The sequence below is a fragment of the Panthera uncia genome, assembly GCF_023721935.1.
Source record: "Panthera uncia isolate 11264 chromosome B3 unlocalized genomic scaffold, Puncia_PCG_1.0 HiC_scaffold_1, whole genome shotgun sequence".
Taxonomy (NCBI): Eukaryota; Metazoa; Chordata; class Mammalia; order Carnivora; family Felidae; genus Panthera; species Panthera uncia.
The window spans coordinates 9873394-9899134 of NW_026057582.1; the positions used below are offsets into that span (position 1 = coordinate 9873394).

At 38.7% G+C, this 25741-nt stretch overlaps 1 protein-coding gene across 2 annotated transcripts in view; it reads right to left on the minus strand.

Moving 5' to 3' along the window:
- Window positions 1–25741, minus strand: part of PPP4R4 (protein phosphatase 4 regulatory subunit 4) — a 108594-nt gene that overhangs the window by 58443 nt on the left and 24410 nt on the right. For both annotated transcript variants that reach the window (XR_007453608.1, XM_049612229.1), the window contains exon 3: window positions 15431–15533. Coding sequence is in view for 1 of the 2 variants with exons in the window: in XM_049612229.1 (XP_049468186.1) it covers window positions 15431–15533 (103 nt within the window). In the remaining variant the exon portion in view is untranslated. The remainder of the gene's footprint in view (window positions 1–15430; window positions 15534–25741) is intronic.

Below are 25741 nucleotides of genomic sequence, written 5' to 3' on the forward strand. Positions count from 1 at the left end.
TTAAATTAATAGGGATTTAAATATTAAAACATTGAAGACCTAGGACACATAAAATATCTGGGGTTCCGAGGGTCACAACCGTGAGAATTTTCAGTGACTAACAGTAACGGTAAGCAGCTCTTTTCACTATAAAAATGGTGACGTTTATAAGACTTTAAAGCTGAGTTAAGTGTGAATAACTGAAACATACCAACTCAGATACCTTTAACAATTCACTATACCTCATTTGTTTCCCCTATCGCTGACCGCCAGGCTCTACACTAAAATAAAGGGCGAGGAGAACTAGTTGGGAATCCTGAAAGTCAAAATCCGAGAGGGAAAGGGGGAAAATAAAGTGGAGACAGGAACAGGAACAAAAGGGATGTCTTTTATCCTTCTTTAAATCTGTGTTTCAGTGATTAGCAAGGTTCATGAGGAGGTACACATAACGATATCCCAAAGATCTCTTTCCATAAAGGAAATACCAATGGTAACTATCATACCACTACTGTAGATGTGCAATGAAGTGTCCTTCCATGCAAAATCATGACAACACCGGGGCGCCTGGGTGGCTCAGTCGGTTAAGCGGCCGACTTCGGCTCAGGTCATGATCTCGCGGTCCGTGAGTTAGAGCCCGGCATCGGGCTCTGTGCTGACAGCTCAGAGCCTGGAGCCTGTTTCAGATTCTGTGTCTCCCTCTCTCTGACCCTCCCCCATTCATGCTCTGTCGCTGTCTCAAAAATTAATAAACGTTAAAAAAAAATTTTTTAAAAGAACAAAACAAAATCATGACAACACCAAACAAATAAATACATTTCAAGACAATGGTTTTGAAACTGAGCTTCTAATTAGACTACTCCGCCCAGTCATTTTGACATATAATATGTTAGAGTCATGTAATCTCATGATTTAGGCCGAGAATGTAAATAAAAAGCTATATATATAACACTGCAAAGAAAAGATATGCTTATCAAAGAAACATCTATTTGCTCGATATAGCACTGAAAGTAACCATATCAAACGATCCATTGTAGCCATATTTAATTAGTTGAACACATTTTGATAAAATGATAAACTGTTTTCTTGGAGGGGCAATCAGCGTTGGAAAGCACACCAAATGTCTATAACCAAGTGGAAATTGGGCTTTCTTTCTAGTCAGTCTGTCCTAATCTAGTCCCTTCTAATCTCTGTCTAAAGTAGCCCAATGAAGATCTAATTTTGATAATTTAATTTTGATTTCATTCACAGCTATTTATTAATTAAGCATCATACTAAGTGTACTGGGAAGCTGGAGAAAAGTCAAACATTGTTCCCTACCTTTGAGGGACCCCTGTAGCTTCCATATATTTAAACATTCAATAAATGTTTAGTTACATTCAAGGCTGTGCCAGGTTCTAGAGCCTTAGCAATGAGCAGGACTAGCAGTGCACCTGTTAGTGCCACAGTTAAGACTGTAATAGGAGCCAAGGATGAGAAGCGCAGATGGCATAAGAACACCTGACAGGGGACCTGATCTCTCCCAAGGAGAGAGGATCACGGACAAGTGACACCCAGCCTGCGCAAAGAGAAAGAGATAACAAGACAAAAGCTGGATAAGCACGAAGAGTACGAGGGCAAGCGCTCCTGGCACTGAGAAACAAGAAGGAGCCTGGCGGACTCGGGAACCAAAAGGCCAGTGAGACTGGAGCACACCGCGAGAGGAGGGGCCGAGGCTGGGGAAAACAGAAAGAACCCCAATTACGCAGGGCCTCAGATGCACTCAGTAAGAGAACACTCAAATCGTAGTCTTAAATGCTTTGAAACAGCATGCAGACCACTACGATGAAAGTGAATCAGAAAGTAGAGAGGTGGGTGGACCGGGAGGGAGGTAGTGGGAAGGGACCACTTGGAAAACCATGACCCTCATCTGAGCAAACCCTCACGGTAGCCAGGACTAGGGTGAAGGGGGTGTGGTTGGAGAGAGGTGGGTGGATTCAAAACATATTTAAGACATGACACAAACAGGACTGCATAAGCGAGGAGCAAAAGAAGAGATGGGATCAAGGAGGACTCCCCACATCCTGCCTTGGAAACCAAGTGGATGATAGTGCTACACAACAGGACAGGGGGACACTAAAGGAACCTGAGGTGTCGAGGGGAAATAGCAGGACTGAGTTTTGGACTTGTTAACCCTGAGAGGCCTTTGCGGCATCCCAGTGGAGATTACAAACAGAAAACCGCACATACGGAGCTGATGCTCTGAGAAGGCATGCTGTAAATAAGAAAACTTACATCGAATACATGCAATTTATATAGATAATATATAAAGACCTGGGTGTAGATGAAATGGCCTACACAGAAAACAGATCAAAAGTGGCAATCTGCCACCGTACACGTAATTTTACCCCAACAAAATAAGGGGGTTGAAGAACTCGAAGTTTTAAAGGAAGACAGCTATCACAAATGTTTTGGCAGAATATTTAATTTAAAATGCTAAACTATTCCTAATACATGAGTAGAAAACAATCAGTTGTTTTGTGTGGGGATAAGGGTGATGGTAGGCCACGGTGAAGGGGTATATGCATTTTGGGCTAAAATCGTTCCAAGATTAAACCAAGAAGAATAAAATAAAAGGAAAGGGAACTTACCCTCTCGGTAACGGAAGACTAGATAATCCTAATCAGCTCTCCTGATGGGGAGAATTTACAAAACCGGACAAAATATAAAAGTCATCTGTGTAAGAGCATATGGAAACTAACAAGGCTACCCATCCAAAACTAAATAATTACCCGTCCTACATTGTTCATTACTAGATTAATTACCCATCCAAGATCTAAGAGACAAAGGCATTCCAGAAAGGTAAGCATGTAATCTGGGGCCTCTTTTTCCTCTGAGGCCATCTGCTAATTCTAGAAAAGACTCCTGAGAGGCTGACAGCTTAAGTGACTTTTTTTTGACAGTCTTGCAGAGGGTCCCCAGTAAGACCCCTGGGACAGGATAAGGGTGATCCTAAAGCCGACTGGCTTTTGCCCGAGGAGCAGCCTGGCTTCACAACATCCAGTACCTGAAACTGGATTAACTGAGGCTTTACTGCCAATGCAGTTAAGTGGCTCCCAGAAGAAGAGACCACCCTAAGGCTCAATCTATTTCTACAAATAATTTATCAAATACAAGGTCAAACATACGATCAATAATATGCAGGCACACGAAGAGATAAGGAAATACGAGATCCAACAGAAGCAATATAAAACAGAAATGCACCACGCTCCGGGTATTGGTGCGATCTGATGCATACCTGGTTCAAGGGGACGTGGTAGATTTTCAAAAAAAGACTAGAAATTCCAGACCAGAAAAGTAGGATAATCAAAATCAGATTACGTGGGGAAATAGGTTTAAAAAGCTTAGGGTGGAAAGCCGCCACCACCGGGCAAATGCACCCAAGGTCAGTTAGCAAGACACACTACAATGAGATCACTACAATGAGTAACTTGTTATATCACCTGCAGGAAATTCCTTTCCATCTGGTGCCAATATGCTATTGTGCTTTGATCACAAACTCCACTTGCCCCCCCCCCCAGACCCTTTGCTTCCTACACAAGTTAACGATTACTGTCTGATTGGTTTCTCCACGTTCACCACGTGTGTAAGATCCTGAGAGCTCAATAAATATGGAGAGGAAACCCCTGTTCAGGGCTCTTGTCTTCTCCCGGACATTAGCCTCTCTAGTATTCAATTCTGCATCCACTCTCTTGCTGGACAAGAGAAAACTCCGCACTCTTGGTCTGCGACAAGATTAGACATAAATGAATCGGTAAACTGTAATATGATCAGGATAAATCACTCAAAATGACTCACAAAGAGAAAATAAGGGAAAAGACATAGAAGATTAGACATTAAAAGGTCTAATATATGTGAAATTAGAGTCCTAGAAGAAAAACAGAGGATTAGGAAGAAGCACATTAGAAAAATATCTGAAAAGATAATGGTCAGGGTTTTTTAGTGCAAATATTCTGACAAGTGTATAGCCTTATTTGTATGTATCTAGTGACTAATGATACTAAGCATCTTTTTCTCATGCATACTGGCCATCCACAAATCTTCTTTAGTGAAGTAGCTGTTCAAATTGTTGCCCATTTCTTAAAATTGTTTTTTTTTTCTCCCTTATTCTTGAGTTTGGAGACCTGTTTACATATTCTGAATGCATGTCCTTCATCATATATGTGATCCACGAGTATTTTTTCCCATTCTAGGTCTTCTCTTTTCATTCTCTAACAGTGTCTTCTGAAGAGCTAAAGCTTAAAATTTTCATGAGGTCAAATACCAATTTTTTTCTTCTATGGATCATGCTTTGGTGTCATATGTTAGAAACCTCTGGCCCAAGGTCACAAAGATTTTCTCATTTTCTTCTAGAAGTTTTATAATTTTAGTTTTTAACAGGTTTACAATCTATTTTGAGTTAATTTTTGTGTATGGTATGAAGTATGGACTTTTTTCCCAATTAACCCAGTACCTTTTGTTGCAAAGACTATCCTCTCTACACAGAACTGCCTTTGCTCTTATGCTGAAATCAACCGGCAATGTATATAAAGGACTTATTTTTCCTCTGTATATGTCCCACTGATTTGTCTTTATATAAATATGACATAATCTTAATTGCTGCAGCTGTATATTAGGTCTCAAAATCAGGTAGCAAAAAATCCTCCAATTTTGCTTTTCTTTTTCAAAGTTGTTTTGGCTATTTTTGGTCTTTTATATTTTCATATGAATCTGAGAATTAGCTGGTCATTTCCTATCAAAAATAAAGGAATAAAAACAAAAACCTAACATGGTGGAATTTTTATTATTTTACATTAAATATATAGATTGATATGGGAAGAACTGACATCGTAACAGTATAGAGTCTTCTGATCCATGAACATGGTATACCTTTGCATTCACTTAGTTCTCATATTATTTCTCTCAGCAATGTTCTACAGTTTTCAGTATACAGACCTTACATATCATTTATCAGATTGAACCCCAAGAATTACATATTTCAATGCTACTGTGATAGTTTAAGAAAAACTTCAATGTCCAATTGTTTGCTGCTAACATAGAAATACAATTGACTTGTATATTGATCTTATATTCTCCAGCCTTTCTACATTTACTTAGTAGTTCCATTATTTTTCTTATGTAGATTCCAGCATAGATAATAATGTTATCTGACAAAAAAAAACCCCACAATTACTTCTTTCTTTCTCTGCAAGTGAATGCCTTTCGTTAATTTTGTTGCCATACTGCATTGGCTAAAACGTTCAGTATAATGCTGAACAAGGTGGTATTAGTGGACACTCTTGTCTTGTTCCTGAACTTAGGGGAAAGCATTCAGTCTTTCACCTTTAAGTATAATGTTACCTATGTGTTTTTCAAAGGAAGCTCCTCTCTAAGTTTGCTAAGTTTTGCTAAGCTTCGTTTTGTTTTTCAGGAATGACTGTTAAGCTTTTGTCAAATATTTTTCCTAAATCTACGGAGATGATTAAAAGGTAATGTTATTTTTTTTCTTTTTCCTTTTTTTTTAGTTTGTTGATAGGATAACTCACATGGATTCATTTTTAAATGTTTAACAAACCCTAAATTCCTGAAATAAACTCCAACTGGTCATGATGGATTATCCTTTTTTATATGTTGCTTGATTTGATTTACTGGTTTTCAGAAGATGTTTTCATGTAAGCTCATGAGGGATATGCATCTGTAGTTGTTTGTTTTGTAATGTCTGTGTCTCATTTGGGTATCAGGGTGATGCTGGCCTCATAAGATGACTTGTTCTTACTTCCTCTCTTTTCTAAATGAATCTGTGTGGAATTGTTATTTCATTTACATTTACCCTAATTTTTTACCATTTCTGGTACTCTATTTCTTCATGTAAACCCAATGTCCATCTCTTATCACATCATTTCTGCCTCAAATATCTCCCTTAGCATTTCTTGTAAAATAAGTCTGGTACAAAGAATCCTTTCAATCTCTCTTTGCCTATATAGTATTTTGCTTTCATCCTTGAAAGGTATTTTCACGGGGTACAGATTTCTTATTGACTTTTTTTTTCTTGCTTTTAGTACTTCTAACACTCCATTGTCCCCTAATCTGCACTATTTCTGGCCAGAAGTCTGCTTTACTCTCACCTCTGTTCCTCTGTTTGTAATGTTTCTTTCATCTCTGGCTGCTCCCGAGATTGTTATGTTTTACTTTCAGCAGTTTGATCACAGTGTGCCTGGTGGTGGTGATGGTGGTGGTAGAGTGTGTGTTTATCCAGCTTCAGGTTCTCTGGGCTTTTGGACCTTTGGTTTGTTGTTTATTAACTTCAGAAAAGTCTTGACTATTATTTCTTCAAATAGTTCTTCTTTCCTCATTCTGAGACTCCAATTGCACATATATTAGACCACCTGACATTGTCTCAAAGCCATGTGATGCTCTCTCCTGTTTTGTTTTTTCTACTTGGTTCTATTTTTGTGTTTCAGTTTGGATAATTTCTACCTTCAAGTTCACTGATTCTTTCCCCATCTGTGTCCAAACTGCTGATGAGCCCATCAAAGGAATGCTTCATCTCTGATGTTATCTTTTTTTAAAAAATAAAGATTTTAAAGTAATCTCTACACCCAACATGGGGCTCGAACTCACACCCTCGAGATCAGGAGTCACGTGCTCCACCGACTAAGCCAGTCAGGTGCTCCATCATCCTTTTTATTTCTAGCATTTCCAGTTGATCATTTTATAGCTTCCATCTCTGCTGAAATTCTCTGTGTGTCCATGGAGATAGCCTGAGGAAATGGGCAGTGTTGCGTTCCCGTTCCCTTCCCCAAGCAGCAGCCATTCATCACCGCACTGGCATCAGCAAGGGAGAGTCTCTCCAATCTCCTGTCCTGACCCCTAAGGCAAGGAGGCTTGCGGAAAAGAGCCTGCAAGTGGGTGCAAAGTTCCCTTGTGTCTGGAGCTCCAAGTTATTCTAAACTGATATGCTGCCCACGCTCAACCTTTCAAAACCTGTCACAATTTCAGCTGATTTCTTTTTTCTAACAACCTTATGTGGTGGTCACTTCTTCTATAGTCAGTCAAAAGTCAGTGTCCCTGTGTCCCATCTTTTCTCAGAGGAGCTGCTGCTCTTTCTGAATGTGGTTTTCTTGGTTGCCTTGTGACCACTTTCGACAGGCTCAGAAGAACTGGTGACTGAATGGACTCTGTGACTAAGCTATTGTTGTCGGACAGGAGCGATGCTTTCTTGCACACTTCCACACCCTAAGTACAAGTGGAACTGACGGCTTTTGTGTTTGAGCCCTGAGTAGTCCTTCCTCTCTTACAAGCTTACCTAAATATTTAAATGAATGCTTGCTGTACTTTAGAGTTTCTAGATGTTCTGATTTGAGAAATTTCTAGGATATTTAGTTCATCACTGCCAAAAGGTTACTTAATCCATAAAGCTTTACATCAAAGATGACACACCTTTATTACAGTATAGTATGGAAATACCTGCCTTGTTTTATAATTTTGCAAGGACTGTAAACAAAAATGTCTATAAATGATCCTTCATATCACTCAAATGCCTTATGTCAGAAACAATATCCAAGTAGTAACAGAGGTTGCACTATCACAGAAATAAAGGATCTTCTAATTAAGAATTTCAAAAGTTCTAGCTGATTTTTATGGTAGGGTAAAAATAACAGATGAATGACTAAGAAGCACATGTGAGAACACTGGTCTCCAACAGAATTCACTGAAAGGAAATATCTTCAGGTATTCAGAATATTAGCTAATATAACATTTTATGCATGCCCAGAAAAACTATGTACTCAGTAAATGTTTCCACTGAATTTAATTATTGTAAAATAATTAATGATGTTAATCTGTTTTGTCTGTAAGCATAAGTAGATAAAAAGACATAACATAAATATGATTTTCAAAATGCATATGGGTCAATGTACTTTCATTTTTGAACTACAAACCACAGAAGAAAAAGTAATTTGTATCATGTTCATGTTCCCTAATTCCTTTAGTTAATATTGCCTCTTTTTTTTTCTTTCTTTTTTTTAATGAATTAGAAAAAATATTATATAATTTTATGCTTCCTAGCCCATAAAACCTCCTAGGTAGGTCAATTCTAACCCTTATGGGTTGTTTTTCATCAGCTTCCATTACAGGAATTATTTCATTTTCTTTCTTCACATTAGAGTGTCCCTAAATCCTTAGCCTGTCAATAGAGTACTAACAGTGGGCTTTTTATGACCTGTACAGTATCTGGAACACCATGTTCTGATTATTTATAAACGTGTTGCTTGCACAAAATCCTTTTGCTTTTCTCAGGAGGGAACTTTTAACTTATCTCAGAAAACACGACCTACAGTGAGGAAGACCCGGACTTTTACTTTCGAGCTGCAAATGAAAGAAAAAAGTAACTTGTATCATCTGTTTATCCTCTTTAATACCTTCAGTGAAGACTCTCTCTTTTGCTTGGTGAACTGTACAAATAAGTTATGTAATTTCATGCTTCCTAAAGACCTCCCGACAAAATATTCATAGTCATATGTTGACTCTTTGAAGCCTGCATTTTCTCAACTGTGAAATGAGAATAAATATGTCATGTAGAGTTGTTATAAGACGTTTAAAAGGATGTGTCTAAAGTATTAAGCACAGTGCCTGGCCCACAAAAAGTGTTCCTTCTAATTATCATCGGCTATCCACACATCTGTACCGCCTGAAATAAGACTTGAAAAGGAAGTAAAGCTAAGCTTTTTTTTTTTTTAAATGTCCATTTATTTTTGAAAGAGACAGGGACAGAATGTGAGTGGGTTGGGGGCAGAGAGAGAGGGAGACACAGAATCCGAAGCAGGCTCCAGGCTCTGAGCTGTCAGCACAGAGCCCGACGTGGAGCTCGAACTCACGAGCTGTGAGATCATGACCTGAGCCGAAGTCGGACGCTCAACCAACTGAGCCACCCAGGGACCCCAGTAAAGCTAAGCTTTTTATTCACATACATCTATATTTACACAGAAAAGATTTAAAATTTTGAAAATGAAAATTTTTTTTTTTTTTTTTTTTACATCTACCTATATTCAGGGGCACCTGGGTGGCTCGGTTGGTTAAGCATCCAACTTCAGCTCTGGTCATGATTTCGCAGTTCCTGAGTTTGAGCCCCACGTCGGGCTCTGTGCTAACAGCTCAGAGTCTGGAGCCTGCTTCAGATTCTGTGTCCCCTCTCTGTCTGCCCCTACCCCACTCGTGCTCTGTCTCTCTCCTTCAAAAATAAATAAACATTAAAACAAAATTTAAATCTACCTATATTCAGTAGATATAAAATAATAATCACATTGGCAGAAACTTGTATTTTTTCTATTATTTCCATTAATGAAAATAATGTCATGTAAAATAACAGTAAAACTAATAAATCTTTTGAGAATCAGGTTGGTAGACCACATCTGCTAATCTCAAATGACTACATTTCATACTGATTAATTATGTCTTTTTTTATCCTTTCATTACTATGCATCTCTCTCCCACTCCCCCAAAAAAGCTCTCTCCAGGACCACAAAGCAGCATCATACCATTCCACTGACAGTCTGTTTTTACTTCTCATCCAAGAATGCCATCAGTGGATCAGGCCAATATATCATTGGTCTTTCAGGCAGGCACTTATAGTCTCTGAATATGAAGTTCAATCAATGCTCATTTTTAAATCACTGTTGGGTGCCTATTAGTTTGCCAAGCACTGTTGCAAGTTCTGGGGGTACCATGATAAATCAGACTGTCAAAGTGTCCACCCTTAAAGGAAGAAAGAGAAAAGAAAGGCAGGTGATGAGTTCAGAAAGCTAGATGGGATGCGGGCGCCTGCGTGGCTCAGTCAGTTAAGCGTCCGACTTCAGCTCCGGACATGATCTCGCAGTCCGTGAGTTCGAGCCCCGCGCCAGGCTCTGTGCTGACCGCTCGGAGCCTGGAGCCTGCTTCGGATTCTGTGTCTCCCTCTCTCTGACCCTCCCCCGTTCATGCTTTGTCTCTCTCTGTCTCAAAAATAAATAAACGTTAAAAAAACAAAAAAGAAAAGGAAGAAAGAAAAGAAAGCTAGACGGGATCGTTTTATGGAATGGTAAGGAGTTTTATTCTGACCTGAAGTGAGAAGTTACTTTTATTAGTTTCTTGTGGCTGCTGTAATAAATTACAACAAACTGGGTGGCTTAAAACAACAGAAATGTATTCTCTCACAGTTCTGAAGGCCAAAGGTCCTAAATCAGTGTTATTTAACCAAAATCAAAATGTTGGCAAGGCCACGCTCCTTCTGGAGGCACTAGGGTAGAATCCATTCCTTGCCTCTTCCAGCTTCCGGTAGTTGCCCATATTCCTTGGCTTGTGGCCACATCACTCCAGTCTCCGCCTCCTTCACATGGCCTTTTGCGTGTCTGGGTCAAATCCACCTCTGCTTTCCTCTTATAAGGATACATGTGACGATTTTTAGGACCTACCCAGATAATCCAGGATAATGTCCCTATCTCAAGATGCTTAACTACATCGGCAAAAACTCTTTTTCCAAATAAGAGAACATTTTTAGGTCCCAGGGATTAGGACGTGATCTCTTTGGGAGGCTATATTCTGCCTCCCACACCACTTAAGCAATTTTCATGCAAGAAGATATGATTGATGGTTTGAAAAGATCTCTCTGAAGAAAAAAAAATAACTATGTGAGATGATGGATGTATTAATTAACTTGACTGTGGTAATCATTTCTCAATGTACACATATATTAAATCATTACGTTGGTACACTGTATATATAATTCTGTTTGTCAAAAAAAAATTGTAGATTGTTCCTAGAATAAATAAATAAATAAATAAATAACCTCTATGGCTGAGTGGGCTGGGGGGGGGGGGGGGGGGGGCAAAGTAGAAACAATAGGTCCAGTGAGGAGGCTGATGTGTAACCAGATGAGAGCGGACTGAGGCTTGAGAAGTAACATTATATATTATATATCTGCTGCAATCATGATCAGCTAATGAGAAGGTTGTGTAATAGTTAAGAGGGGGGACTCAGCAGCCAGACTTCCTGTTCAAACCCAATTATGCCACGTGCTAGCTCTGTGACCTTCGGCAAGTTAGTCAAGTAAGGTGTTTCCTCTTCTATCAAGTGATCCTTATAGAATTGCTAGGAGTCATCAAAAAACTAAAAATGCACAAAGTGTTGACAGAGTACAGTGCCTGACACGCAGTAAGACCTCAGCAAATGTTAGCTATACTTATTTTTATTCGTTCCTGATATTGCACGTTCTCTAATATATAATTTTATGCAGTAGATTTTTGGGTCCCCAAATGAGTGGAAAAACAAAAGAATTCAATAAGTCAACAGGCAGAGGCATTTTTTACAATTCATTATAAAAAGAGTCACTAGTAATTAGCCCATGTAATTATTATTATAGGGGGTAATTACATCATTACCACTTTAATTTTATAAAGGACCAGAGCATTTCAGACATGTATCCTAACAATCAAATTCTTTCACTTCTAGCTAACCAGAAGTTTAAGTCAAATATTGAAATCTAACATTTAAATAGATCCCAATTTATTGTGGAAAAGACTTAATCAATAAAGACCACAGACAAAAATTACTGGTTTTCAAAAGATGATACCCTAGGAATTAAGTCGTATAACATGAATATATTGTAACAACTGTATTTAAAAGTGTCTCCAATCTAGGAAATTTAAGTTGGAGGTCAAAATACTCTTTCTTTCTGGATTCTTACTTAAATTTAACCTTGAGGGGTGCCTGGGTGGCTCAGTCGGTTAAGCATCTGACTCTTGGTTTTTCAACTCAGGTCAGGATCCCCCCAGCTTTGTGGGTTCGAGCCCCACTGACAGTGCAGAGCCTGCTTAGGATTCTCTCTCCCCCTCTTTCTGCCCCTGCCCCACTCACACTGTCTCAGTCTCTCTCAAAATAAACATACATCCCTACATAAATACATACATACATACATACATAAATTTAAGATAAATAACCTCATAGCATTATCATTTGTTGTACGCTTTGGATAAAATTTACAAAGTGAACTGTAAAAATACTACAGATCAGCTCAATTCAAATCTGATTCTATTTCTACCATTTTTAACCTACCTTCATCCCTAAGACAGTGAAAAGAGCAATTATTTTAAAAACTATTTTGCAGTTAATATATTATTGTAAGCATGAAATGCAAATGCAATACAACAAAAAGAAATTAAAATATCATTGGTAAAATGTTATATTAAATAAGACCAGAGAAATCTTCATTATCACTGTATCTGATGCTCTTTATGGTAAAGATAAGGTAAAGGGGGAGCTCTAAAAGTTTATACTATTGTTGCAAACGTGCTAACAATCTCAGGAATGATTAGTTTCTTACACAGAATATTTATTGTACTTATCTTTAAATTCTCTAAAAGTAAGTCATTCATAGATTAATATTAGTAAGTATGTAAATGACTCTTCCCTGTGGATTTAATGAACGACCAACCGAGATACGCAAACCCAGCAGAACCATACAGATGCTCAAGCCAGAAATCCGGAAGGTATCTCTCACTTCCCACACCCAACTCATTAGGAAGTTCTGTTCTGTTCATTCTACCTAAATCACTGTGTCTCAGACACAGCCACTACTCTCCTCTGTCCCAGCTAGCTGGCCTAATCCAAGCCACCTTCACCTATCATGAGGACCAGTGCTATACTGTCCTCATTCTCCGGCTCCAAGCCACTCTCCACACGATTATCAAAATGATCACTGTGAAATGTAAATGGGACAAGCCACCGCTCTGCTCAATGGCCTTCCACTGTCCCAAGGAAGAACATCTCTTACGCACTCGGTCGCTGACCATCTCTCTAACCTCTTTTCAAGTCACACCCCACCATCACCCACTGCGTTCCAACCACACGTGCCTCTTCCGGCCCCAACCAGTTCCTTCCTCTTAGGGCCATCTGCTGCCTCTTCCGCCTGGACCACTCATTCCTGCCTCTTCAAATGGCTGCTTCCTCCGATCCCTTTGGTTTTCAGCTCCTCAAAGAGGCTTTCTTTGACCTCCCAAGGCACAGTAGGTAATCCTGTCCCTTCACCCTGTTTTTCATAGTCACTTACTTGTTTAATGTCTGTGTCCCCCACTCTGGACTGTAACTGCCTTGAGGGCGAGTTCTCTGTTTTGCTCACCTCCATTTTCTCAGGCCTCAGAACAGTGCCTGGCACATGGGAGGGACTCGGGAGATACTCGGGAATGAATGAGTGCCATTATTACTAATTATTATTAGTAGTAATATTATTATTATTATTATTGCTCTCATAAAGCCCAATATGCTTAATTCTTCACTAGTTTTACATAAAGTCAGCATCACACTATTAAATAGTCTCCTATGATTGTTCTTTAATTGTTCTCCAGAGTCTTTAGGCCCTTCTGACATAGAATCTTATCTGGGACTGTCCACCACCCTTTTGGTATCTTTTTTAGGACAAAACAGGATAAATGAGAGTCCTAAATAAACGGCCACTTGTTGACTAAAGAAATGAGTGAATGGGCGCCTGCGTGGCTCAGTCGGTTAAGCGTACAGCTCTTGATTCCGGCTTGGGTCACGATCTTGCAGTCATGAGACTGAGCCCCATGTTGGGTGCAGAGCCTGCTTGGGATTCTCTCTCTCTCTCTCTCTCTCTCTCTCTCTCTCTCACTCTCTCTCTCTCTCTCTCACATTCTCTCTGCCCCTCCCCTCCTCCCTCAAAAAAAATAAACATTTTTTTAAATAAAATCAGCACTAAATAAAGGCTTTCTTATTTCTTAGTACACATTCATTAGTATACATTTTCTTTATACCCATTTATTCAGTTAACCTTCTATATTATGGATTAACTTTAATTACCTTAAAAGCTTATTATAATCTTACCTTCTATAACTCAGTTATATAGTTTTAGCAGATTTGATTCTTTGTATAAATACACTGTATATATGAGCGTGCGATATTTTTTGTGCGGTCCCACGAAATTAAGATTTTTCAGGAGTTACTACTTGACTTTACTGTGAACTCATTAACAAAAGTATTTTTTCAAAATAATTTAGAGACCTCTAAAGGTCACTATTCTCTACCCTTCACCTTTTATTCTTGCTTTATGAAACCATGAATGCTCAGTATGCTGTCCGTGAACCAGATTTAGCATGCTCAACACAGAGTGCATTGGATGCTCGATATTTTTAGCTTTAAATCTAATTGACTTGCCTACAATACTCTCTTAGTCAAGGGGACCTAACCACCCGATCCCTTCTACCATAGTTTAGTTGCCACTCTTAGGTGTCATGCTAAGAAGCTTAGGTAGTTACTGTCACTGAAATTGAATGTGAAATTAAACTGGGATGGTGCAGACTTGATTCCACTGAAATTACAGCATGATGCTGGGGAAAATTGCTACGGAAAAGTCTGATTCATTTTTGAATCACATGCAAAACCAAAATAAACATTTTCTCAATTCACCACTGTACCCAGAAAAAAAATTCATATTGCCTGCACGGAAATGTGGGCATCTTGTAAAAATAACATGCTATATCCCTGACCTAAATCACAGCAACTAGAACCACGTTATATATGCCTAAGAATAAAATTCAAGAATACACTAATAACGGCAGTATTTTAAATACATATAAAATAATGACAAAACTACAAACAAGTTATAACCAAACAGAAAGCCAAAGAAAGTATACAAAAGTCACTATTAGCAACCATAGTCCCCATTGGTATATAACCTCCCTGACCCCGTGAACAGATAAGCTCCCTGAGGACATACAGGCTGTTGTCTGTTTTGCTCATTCCGGTTCTTACAGATAAGAACAACACTTTGCACACAGCTACAGATAAGCAACAAATACTATGTATCAAATATTTAATATTATATATTAATAATCAATAGATATTAGAGAAAAGAATGTTCTGATCAAAGATTTTTGTTTAAAGCAGGAAAACTTAATTCTGAAGGAATATAGGAAGCAAGAAGCATAAAACTAAAAATGTGATGGCCACAATTCAATCTTTATTTGGTGATCCTGTAGAAGTCACCAGAAGGTAATTATTAAGAATAATAGTTCAATTACATTTTCAGTGTTGTAGAAATACTATCAATATAAATTTAAGTCAACAGAATACCAAATAAGACAGCTATGATTTCATAAGACTAATTAAGGTATTTTTGAGCTACTGAAAACCTAACTTTATTAAATAAAATGTCTCTGCTGAGAAAATAACTAAGAAACATTTACAACTTAAGGTCTGTATTCCCCCATTTTCATCAGTTAATTTCCCTAAATATTGTCATCATAATTCAAAACGTGTATATTAATGCGTCCTCCACTCCGCGATTAGGCACGAAAGATCAGCCACCCAAAGCTCTTAAATTTCCTGACAACGACAACTGTGCTACTGGAAAAACGATAAATTCGAATCTTATTTTGTACCAACTTACTCTAACTTTCGGCAAGACTCTCCGAAGTGTCTCAGCAGGATTCTGTCGCACCAAAAATGGAAGATTTGCAATCACACTTGTTCCTTGGATATCTTGACCAGCACTTACAAAGAAAACACAGATTTAAAATTTGTAATTACAAGCCAAATGCCTGGGTTACAACCATAAAAGGCAGGGATTAATCTGCTTTTCATGATAAACACTCAGACATTTGACAAAGTTTTAAACTTGAAACACAGCATTTAGTTATAAAAGTAAAACCAGACCGAAATTTCATTAAGCAAATCTTATAACAAACGCATGAAGATATTAATCACGCTTATGCTAAAACGCGATTCTCTCTCTACATACAGGTCTTAAATCTAAAAGTCTTGAGGCCATTTTTAAATACTTACTTTAAAATTCTACCTCATGTTTCCCTGTGATCTGCCAGTTTACTCTACTTTCTAAAAAAAATACAGAGATGTAAATTTTCACCATGGCTAAGTATTAACCATAACCAGAGCAGGGATAGCAACAAAACAGACTACTGCAGATTCACACAACTTTTTTCTGGCACAGTGAAGTCACTGTTGCACTAGGCTGACACTAAGAGTTGCCAGAAACTTCTAGAAGGTATATTCAGTTTCCTTAAAAGTCAGGGAGACGTATTTATACAGTACCTTTTAGATATAACATTCATTAGGTCACTAAGCCTGTCCCAGAATAATCTCAGTGACACTCTACGGGCCTAACTAGCTTGTTAAGGGTGTTCAGATTCTTCTGAAAAACCATTTCCGTGCAGAAAAGTCTTTGTTGTCAAAGCATTAGCTAAGCAACATGTGCATGTACCTGAAATGTGCATTAAAAAGATACCTAGTAAAAGTGGCATCACCTCATATGGAAATGCTCCTTTTTCTTACCCGATACCACCTGACGTGTTAATTAATTGCTGATGCCATGATATTCATCTTAATTGAAATGATTTTTACTTATCTCTTCAAACGGAACTTTTTTGATTCTCTGTAAGACCTCAACATGGTTTCTTAAAGGACTTCTTACAGTATTACATTTACGGGCTGCCAAGTTTAATAAGTTCTGTTAAGAAGAAGCATATTCTGATTCTACCCGGAGCTGCCCCACTGTGAAGAATAGCTTTCCCCCTGTAGCAATATGGGAGTGAAATATAGGTCAGCACAATCCTCTCACTATCCTTGACGCTCTCGAAGTGCATGCTTTAAAAGACAAAAAACCGAAAAGGAAACGAGTAGCGAGTGAAATGGGGGACGTAGGCCAAGATGAGAAGATCAAAAAAGAGAAATTAAAGTTGCATATACTACGGGTGCCCCTTGAACAACATGAGGGCTAGGAGTGCCCTCCCCCAACACAGTCAAAAATCGGCATATAACTTTGACTCCCCCAAAACAGAACTACTATTGACTGGAAGCCTTACCAATAACATAAATAGTTGATAAACATATATTTTGTATATATATTATATACTATAATCTTATAATAAAGTAAGCTAGAGAAAATAAAATATTCTTCATAAACTCATAAGGAAGAGATAAATACATTCACAGTACTGTAAGGTATGTACTGAAAAAATTTTGCATATAAGCGGGCCTGTGCAGTTCAAACTCGTGTTGTTCAAGGATCATCTGTACTTCTAGTGGGTCAAGTGGTGGCCTTCCATAAGACATGTCTGCAGCCTAACCCTGGAACCTGTGAATGTTATCTTCATTTGAAAAAGGATCTTGAGACCAAGAGACCATCCTGGATGATCCAACTAGGCCATAACCCCAATAACAATTGTCCTTAAAAGACACGCTCAGAGAAGACAGAACGGGAGAAAGAAATCTGATCACAGAGCAGAGACGGGAACAATGCCACCACAAGTCAGGGGATACCAACAACCCCCAGAAGCCAGAAGAGGCAAACAACAGATTCTCCTTAAAGCCCCACTGACACCCACATTTCAACTTGGTGATACTGATTTCAGACTTCTGGCCTCCAAACCCATGAGAGACTAAATCTCTGTTGGGTTTTTTTTTTGTTTGTTTTTTTAATTTTTGTTAACTTTTTTTTCAGATGCAAAAACTTTTTTAAGTTTATTTATTTATTTTGAGAGAGAGAGAGAGAGAGAGAGAGAGATGGCGATAGCGCATGAGTGAGGGAAGGGCAGAAAGAGAGGGAAGAGAGAATCCCAAGCATACTCCATGGTCAGCACATAGCCCGATGCAGGGCTTGATCTCACGGGCAGTGAGATCATGACCAGAGCCGACATCAAAGTTGGATGCTTACTATCAACAATCGCCAAATCATAGAAAGAGCTCAAATGTCCATCAACTGATGAATGGATAAAGAAGATGTGGTTTATATATATAAAGGAATCCTACTTGGCAATGAGAAAGAATGAAATCCTGCCCTTTGCAACAAAGTGGATGGAACCGAAGGATATTATGCTAAGTGAAAGAAGTCAGAGAAAGACAGATATCATATGTTTTCATTCATATGTGGAATTCAAGAAACTTAACAGAAGACCATGGGGGAAGGGAAGGGGAAAAAATAGTTTCAAACAGAGAGGGAGGCAAACCATAAGAGACTCTTAAATACAGAGAATAAACTGAGGGTTGGTGGCGGGGGGGTGACATGAAGAGGGTAAAATGGGTGATGAGCATTGAGGAGGGCACTTGTTGGGATGAGCACTAGATTGTTCTATGTGAGCGATGAATCATGGGACTCTACTCCCAAAGACAAGAGCACACTGTATACACTGTATGTTAGCTAACTTGACAATAAATTATACTTAAAAAAAAAAAAAGAGTTGGACACTTCACTGACTGAGCCACCCAGGTGCCTCTCAGATTCAAAAATTCCTAACAAAATATTAGCAAACAAAATACAGTAACATGCAAAAGGAGAAATTATAAACCATGATCAAATGGGTTTTACTCCAGGGATGTGAGGCTGGTTCATTATCCAAAATCGGTGTAATCTATTATATTAATGGGTTAAAGAAGAACAATCGCATGATCATATCAATCAATGCAGAAAAAACATTTGACCAAATTCAACACATGAACACTGAAATTATAAATACATTACATTTGGAAAATGAAAAACAAAAGTATGAGTTTAACACAATTTATATCAAAAATCTAAACAAGATTTTTGGGAGACGTAGACAAGATATTTCTAAAATTTATATGGAAAGGCAGAGTAACTTGAATTCTTAAAAAGACAAAAATTATACAAATGGAGAACCAGATTAGTGGTTTCCAGGGTTTGTTAAAGATGGGTATAGGGTAGGAGAGAAATGAACATAACTATACAGTGATAGAAATCTTACCTATCTTGATCATATCAATATCAATATCCCGGTTGTGATATTGTACTATAGTTTTCCAAGATGTTCCTATGGGGGAAACCAGGTAAAGGGTATGTGGGGATCACTGTATTATTTCTTACTACAGTATGTAAACCTGCAATTATCTCAAAATAAAAAGTTCTATTTTAAAAAATCAATCGATACGACAGAATTCTTTAAATACATGAGCATCTCAAAAGATGTAGAAATCTGACAAATCTAGCATTCATTAGTGATTTAAAACTATCAGCAAACCAAAAAATCCTATGAAAGAAAGAATGCCCTTCAGATAAAGGGCATCTATGAAAAACTTACAGCTTACATCATACTTAATGGAAGAATGAATGCTTTCTCCCTAATCGGGAACAAGAGAAAGATGTTCACATTACCACGTTTATTCAACATTGTGTTGGAGGTTTGTGTTGAGCCAGGGCAATAAGCAGTAAAAAGAAATTAAAGGCTTATGGATCGCAAAGAAAAAAGTCAAATTGGCTTTGTTCACAGACAACATGATCGTCTACAGCAAAAATAAAAAATGTATATGGAGATGCAAAGGATCTGAAATAATCAAAGCAAATTTGAATACAAACAAGGTTGTAACAGAGCTAATACTATCTTATTTCACAACTTATTATAAAGCGACAATAAACAAGATACTATGGCACTGGCATAAAGATAGTCATGTAGATCGATGAAAAAGAAGAGAGTGTCCAGGAAATAGACCCAAATTGAAATAAGTGATTGATTTTTGACAAAGGTGACAAGATGATTCAATGAGGAAACTGATCATCTTTTCAACAAATGATGTTGTCACAAATGGATAACCATATGTACAGCATAATGAAACTCTCCCCAACCTGAAGCAATATATAAAAAAGTAACTCAACGTGGATTACAGGCCTTGAATGTGAGAGCCAACACTGGGGCGCCTGGGTGGCTCAGTGGGTTGAGCGTCCGACTTCAGCTCAGGTCACGATCTCGCGGTCTGTGAGTTCCAGCCCCGCGTCAGTCTCTGTGCTGATAGCTTGGAGCCTGAAGCCTGCTTCGGATTCTGTATCTCTCTCTCTCTCTCTCTGCCCTCCCCCACTCGTGCTCTGTCTCTCTCTCTCTCTCTCTCTCTCTCTCTCTCTGTCAAAAATAAACAAACATTTAAAAAAAAAGAGCCAATACTATAAAACTTCTAAAGGAAAACTTAGCAGAAAATCTTAGTGACCTTGGGTTTGACAAATACTTCCTAAATAGGACACAAAAGACATAAATTATAAAAGAAAAAAATAAAAAGAACTTCATCAAAATTAACAACATTTGCTTTTCAAAGGCACTGTCACAAAAACAAAAAGGCAAGCCACAGACTGGCATAAAATATCTGCAAGATGGATCTCCAACCACAACTTCTACCTAGAATATACAAAGCACTCAAACTAAATAATAGTAAGAACATCCAAAACAAAACAAAAAGAACATCCAATAAAAAACAGACAAAAGGTTTCAAAACTTCACCAAAGAAACTCTACAAATGGCAAACAATCACATCAAAAAGGTGCTCAACAAAACCAATCACTAGGTAAATTCAAATTACAACCATAAAAGATACCACTGCACATCCACCAGAATGACTACATTTATAAAGACTGAACGTACCAAACGTTGGCAAGAGTAAGAACTCTCACCTACTACCAATGGAAATGGGAAACGGTACAACTACTTTGGGAAAGTTTGACAATCTCTTAAAAGCTTACACGTACGCCTACCAAACAACCTAGATTTTCCACTCTTAGGTATTTACACTCAAGAGAAACAAACGCATGTATTCACAGAAACACCGGAACACGAATACTTCTCACGGCTTTATTTGTAATAGACAAAAACTGAATGAAATGACCCAAATGCTCACTAAAAGGGCAGGCAGATAACCAAATTCTAACATATCTATACAGCAGAATACCATTAGCAACAAAAAGGAATGAACTATTGATACACACAACATGGATGAATTTCAAAACAATTATGCTGGATGAACGAAGCCGTGTTAAAAACAACACATGCTACTGTATGATTCCGTTCATGTAAAATTACAGGGATTGCACATTAAACTATAGGGACAGAAAGCAGATCAGCCATTGCTCGGACAATGGGGGAAAAAATGAAGTTGGGATTACCAAGGGGCGTGAGAAAAGTTTCAAGGGTGACGGACAGTTTTATTATCTTGATCATGGTGAAGATTTCATGGGCACATACCTATGACAAAACTCATCAGATTGCATTTTAAATATGTGCAGTTCTTTGCATGCTAATAATACTTCATTAAATCTGTACAAAATGAAGGATATAAATACGAAAAGACTGATAGAAGGCCACCCAGGAAGACGGCAGCAGTAGACACATAGTTTTTAAAATTTTCCTGAATTCACCATAAAAACAGAGCAACGAGGAGAGTAAAATAAAAAAACTCATGCACAACAACATAACCAAGTGATAAGATTTCCCACATAAACCCAAGACACATGCACATATGGACAGCAGCTAAAACTATGAACGATTTTGAATAGCCAGTACCTAATGAGCTCAATGTGTCCATAATAATACCTGAAAGAGCTCACCCAGTCTTATCCTTATGAGTTCTCAAAACATCTAGAACAAAGGCCCACACTGAAGAAAAATTCTAAGAAATAGAATCTGAACTCAACAGATCACAAAGAGAAGACAAGGTCCAAATAAATGTAGAGACATGGAGCCCAGAAACCTCAGAAAGTAAGGCATCCTATTTTGAACACAAGCTAAAAATATATGAGGGAGCTCTAGAATCCTGAAATCAGAAAAACTACCCTAAGGGGTGCCTGGGTAGTTCAGCGGCTTAAGCATCCAACTCTTGATTTCAGCTCAGGTCATGATCTCGAGGTCTGTGAGCTTGAACCCCGCATCAGTCTCTCTGCTGTCAGCGCAGAGCCCGCTTGGGATCCTGTCTCCCTCTCTCTCTGCCCCTCTCCCCTCAACTCTGAAAAATAAACAAACATTAAAAAAAAAGACAGTGAAAGACAGACATGCCCACAAACAGCTAACTATAAACTACTATTTCTCCGCAAGCAAAAAAGAAAAAAAGAAAGAAAGAAAACGTGTAAGGTATGGGGGAAAAAAAACATGTCATTCATCATTATGAAAACTCAAAATCGGGTGACAGAACTCAGGAAAGAAATGAAAGAAAATATTTCAAAAAACACTAAACTAGAAAGAACACAAGGGTGAATGAATACATTAGATAATGCCCTCAGAAAAATACAAGGTAGTAAGAAGAAAAATTTTTAAGTACAAGAAGATGAAAAAGATTTGAGAGAAAGCGATATAAAAGGTAGGCAAAGAAGACCCAACTCCTACTTTTAATAGGAGTCCCCAAAGAAAAAATCCAAAGTAAGGGATGTGTTTCAAAAAGAAAAAATTATAAAACTTCTTTTAAACAAAAAAAAGATTCAAAAGAGCACACCATTTACCTGAGAAAATCAATCTAGCATCACCAACACTGAGATGTACCAGACTTTAAAGCAAAAGAAAATCCTTTGGCAACATCACCAAGTTACTCAGAAATAAAATCAGATTGCCATTACATCTTGAGAGCAGTGGGGTATTAGAAAACCAAATTAACAGCCTACAGGTAACACTGCTTACCGTAAATAGGACGTGAGAAAACATACAAAGAAAGTGACCCCCCATTGTAAGCACCATCATCTCTAACACACATAAAATCTAAATTTAATTTCTACAGATAACTTATGTCTGCCCCTTCTCCCGCTCAAGGAGAAAAATGTGTAAGAAACCCTACTTTACACAAGGTAACTATTAGCTGAACCATACGAGGTTGCCAACATTAGATATTACTGACTTCCAACACTGGCGATTTCATGTCTCCAATTTATACAGTGAGCTCAGCAGGAATATATTAAGTCAAACACCTCGAGGAAGTGTGTACGGGTTGGTAACCACAATATGCTAGAGCAGTGGTTCCCAAACTTTGCCGTGTACCAGAATCCCCCTGGGGCACCTGTTAAAACTAGGCCCTACAGTTCAGGGATGAGGATTCAGTAGATCCTGGTGAGGCCTGAGAACCTGATTTCTAACAAGTTCCCAGGTGATGCTGATGCTGCTGTTCTGGAGACAATACCAGGAGAGCTACCATGATAGAGAAAGAATTAAAAATTCAAAAAAATAATAACGATAAAAAGAGGACACTGCAAAATCCTTCACATTTTTTAGACTCGCCGAGTGAAATAAACCAAGGGCACAGCCGCGGTCTGCCCAAAGGAAGCAGAAGGCCCACCTGATGTGGAGTAATTTGTTCACCGCTGTCAGTCCTGGCACCAGGGCTCCTCTTCACAGTAGGAGTGTTCCAAGTGACGTGGCGGCCACAGTTAGCCGCCGTGGAGTAACATGTAGTCTACTCAAATGCGCATTAGAGACAAGCACGCGGAGAAGTGTGGGACGGGGATGTGGATCAGACACAGGAGACGCAGCCAAGAGTAGACTTGGCCAGATACTAAAGTGAGATACTGAGCTTGCATGCCTGGAAATGTCTTGGGTGCTGTGCACCTGCCACCGTCCCCTGCTGACTTTGGTCACCGGATGAATAAACCACATATGCGTGGATCTATGCGAGCCTCACTGATTGGAACGAGCCCAAAGACAATCAGATCTAAGTCACCAGCATAAAATTCGGTTTATTGATATAGGATATGTAATTTTAAAATAAATGTTTCATCGATGTTATAATTTTTTTTTTTTTTTACAAAGTAAGATTCCTAGACTTCAAAACCTACAACTTTCAACTGAAAGGCACAAGGAACCATCATCCTGGCTACAAAATGAGCTGTTCCTCCTTGCCCCAGTTGTGCTATTCTTTGGCACATGTTCCCTTTCTAGAATACTCACTCCGAAACAAAGAGGACACAAGCCCACTCAGCAAACCATTCCCCTAAAACTAAAAAGAACTGGGTTAATCATCTAATATATACACTAGTGGCTAAAAAGGAAAGAGGAAGGAAAAAAAAAAGACTAGTTAAATAAATGAATTTAGGACAGCTATCTTCTAAATTCTAAATTAATGTTACTAATTATCGTAGTCCCACTGGGAGATGCGCCTATTATAAAGAGCCATTTATAGTCCCATCTTCAACCAATGAAAAACAAGCCAATCCACTCAAGCATTTTTTGGTGTAATGGTTTCAGTCTTCCTGGTCACCAATGGTCACCATGCCATTGTCATGGGTAACCTCAGCATTCAGGGGAATAGCAAACAGCCAGTTCTTGACCCCCTCTAATCCAATGAGGTTCCGCCCAAATTTTACGTTCTCCAATTCTTAGCACAATATCTAGCACGCAGGAAAATCTCCATAAATATTTGTTCATTTAAACTGAATTTGTCTCCACTTCACATCAGCAGCCATGGTCACAGGCTGGATCTTACACCCTTACCTAGAAATGCTCATCTCTAAGAGAGTCTCAAACCCTGGGATCTCACTTGCTGCCCATACACTCTCACTTTTCTATTTCTCTATTGCTAAATCCATTTTTCACCCTCATCCCACTTCTAACTCAGCAATTCCTTCTAATTCTCCAGTTTCCAATATTTCTCCTAGTGTCTCTTTCTTTCTCCCCAGCCTGAACCTGCCTGGCTGTTACTCCAACTACGTACACTCTCACCAATCACCTCCTTCTTCAATTCTCCTCCTCCCTGGCAGCAACAACAACAAACATAGTATCTAATACTCTGCCTGCCCCACATTATGGTCAATGAGCTCCTCACCCGCAGTCGTATTATTTAACTCTCGCAATCTCATGAGGTCGATTAGGTACTTTTATTAGCTCCATTTTATAGATGACGTCAGTAGGATTTAGAAAGATTACCGCACAGAGTTACCCAGACTGTACAACTCCAAAACCCACGCACGACACGGCCTCTCTCTTCCAACCTGTGCCTCCAGCCAATACCAAATTCATCCACCCGTGTTCTCCGTCCCATTCCTGCCCCTAAGCTGTGGAGAATTACTAGAGAAACTGTATAAGTAGGTTGTGTAATGCTTTTTAAAACATATGATTTCAAAAAAAGCTGACCCTCGATGATGCTGGAGGGAAACAGAGTGATCATTTGTGGGAAATCAAAAAAAGGACCATGGCAATGCAAGCTGGTGCAGCCACTCTGGAAAACAGTATGGAGATTCCTCAAAAAACTAAAAATAGAACTACCCTACGACCCAGCAATTGCACTACTAGGCATTTATCCACGGGATACAGGTGTGCTGTTTCGAAGGGACACAGGCACCCCCATGTTTACAGCAGCACTATCAACAATAGCCAAAGTATGGGAAGAGCCCAAATGTCCACCGATGGATGAATGGATAAAGAAAATGTGGTGTGTGTGTGTGTGTGTGTGTGTATATATATACACACACACACACACACACACACACAATGGAGTATTACGTGGCAATCAAAAAGAATGAAATCTTGCCATCTGCAACTACGTGGATGGAACTGAAGGGTAAGGTCAATCAGAGAAAGATAAGTATAATATAAAAACAGGGAGGGGGACACAACAGAAGAGACTCATAAATATGGAAAACAAATTGAGGGTTATGGGAGGGGTTGTGGGGGGGGGATGGGCTAAATGGGTAAAGGGCACTAAGGAATCTACTCCTGAAATCACTGTCGCACTATATGCTAACTAATTTGGATGTAAATTTTAAAAAATAAAAAATAAAATTAAAAAAAAAAGAGCAGACATGAGGCAGCACTTCTGTTTATCTTAGCTAGCCTAGAGGATGAGACAGATATGAGGAGTAACCTCAGGGTTGATAAGGCAACTTTTCTTTCATTTACCATCTCCACTCTGGGCTGCTTTGCCTGCAGCACAGTGGTCCATACTCCAATTCACCAATTTACCTAACCTGGCCCTATTCTCCTGTGAAAGCAGCTTT